The following is a 237-nucleotide window of genomic DNA, read 5'->3' on the forward strand; positions in this document are numbered from 1 at the left end:
GCCGCCTGGGCAATGACCTGCACGTACTTCCTGAGCACCTGGCAGCCCTGCTGCTTCTTCTTGAAGGCGCTTTTGCCCTTGGAGCTCTCCCCGTAGCTGACGTCCACTTGGAAGACATTGTAGTTCTTGCAGAGGAGGCAGGTGAGGTTGGAGATGAGGCCCCGGGTGGTCTTGGTGGTGTTGTGGAGCCGGTCGAGGAGCTCCTTGGCCGTGGGGTTGAGCTCCTCCTGGTCGCGC

The 237-nt window shown here is 61.6% G+C and overlaps 1 protein-coding gene across 1 annotated transcript; it reads right to left on the reverse strand.

Annotated features, from left to right (window-relative positions):
• Window positions 1-11: 11 nt before the first annotated feature.
• Window positions 12-170, reverse strand: LIF (leukemia inhibitory factor; the record flags this gene model as incomplete). Its single annotated transcript, XM_009331201.1, has 1 exon — window positions 12-170. A coding segment is annotated over one exon (159 nt), but the record flags the coding sequence as incomplete, so codon positions are not given.
• Between the last annotated feature and the right edge of the window lie 67 nt (window positions 171-237).

This window comes from Pygoscelis adeliae, unplaced genomic scaffold (genome assembly GCF_000699105.1).
Source record: "Pygoscelis adeliae isolate BGI_AS28 unplaced genomic scaffold, ASM69910v1 C9930862, whole genome shotgun sequence".
NCBI classification, from domain to species: domain Eukaryota; kingdom Metazoa; phylum Chordata; class Aves; order Sphenisciformes; family Spheniscidae; genus Pygoscelis; species Pygoscelis adeliae.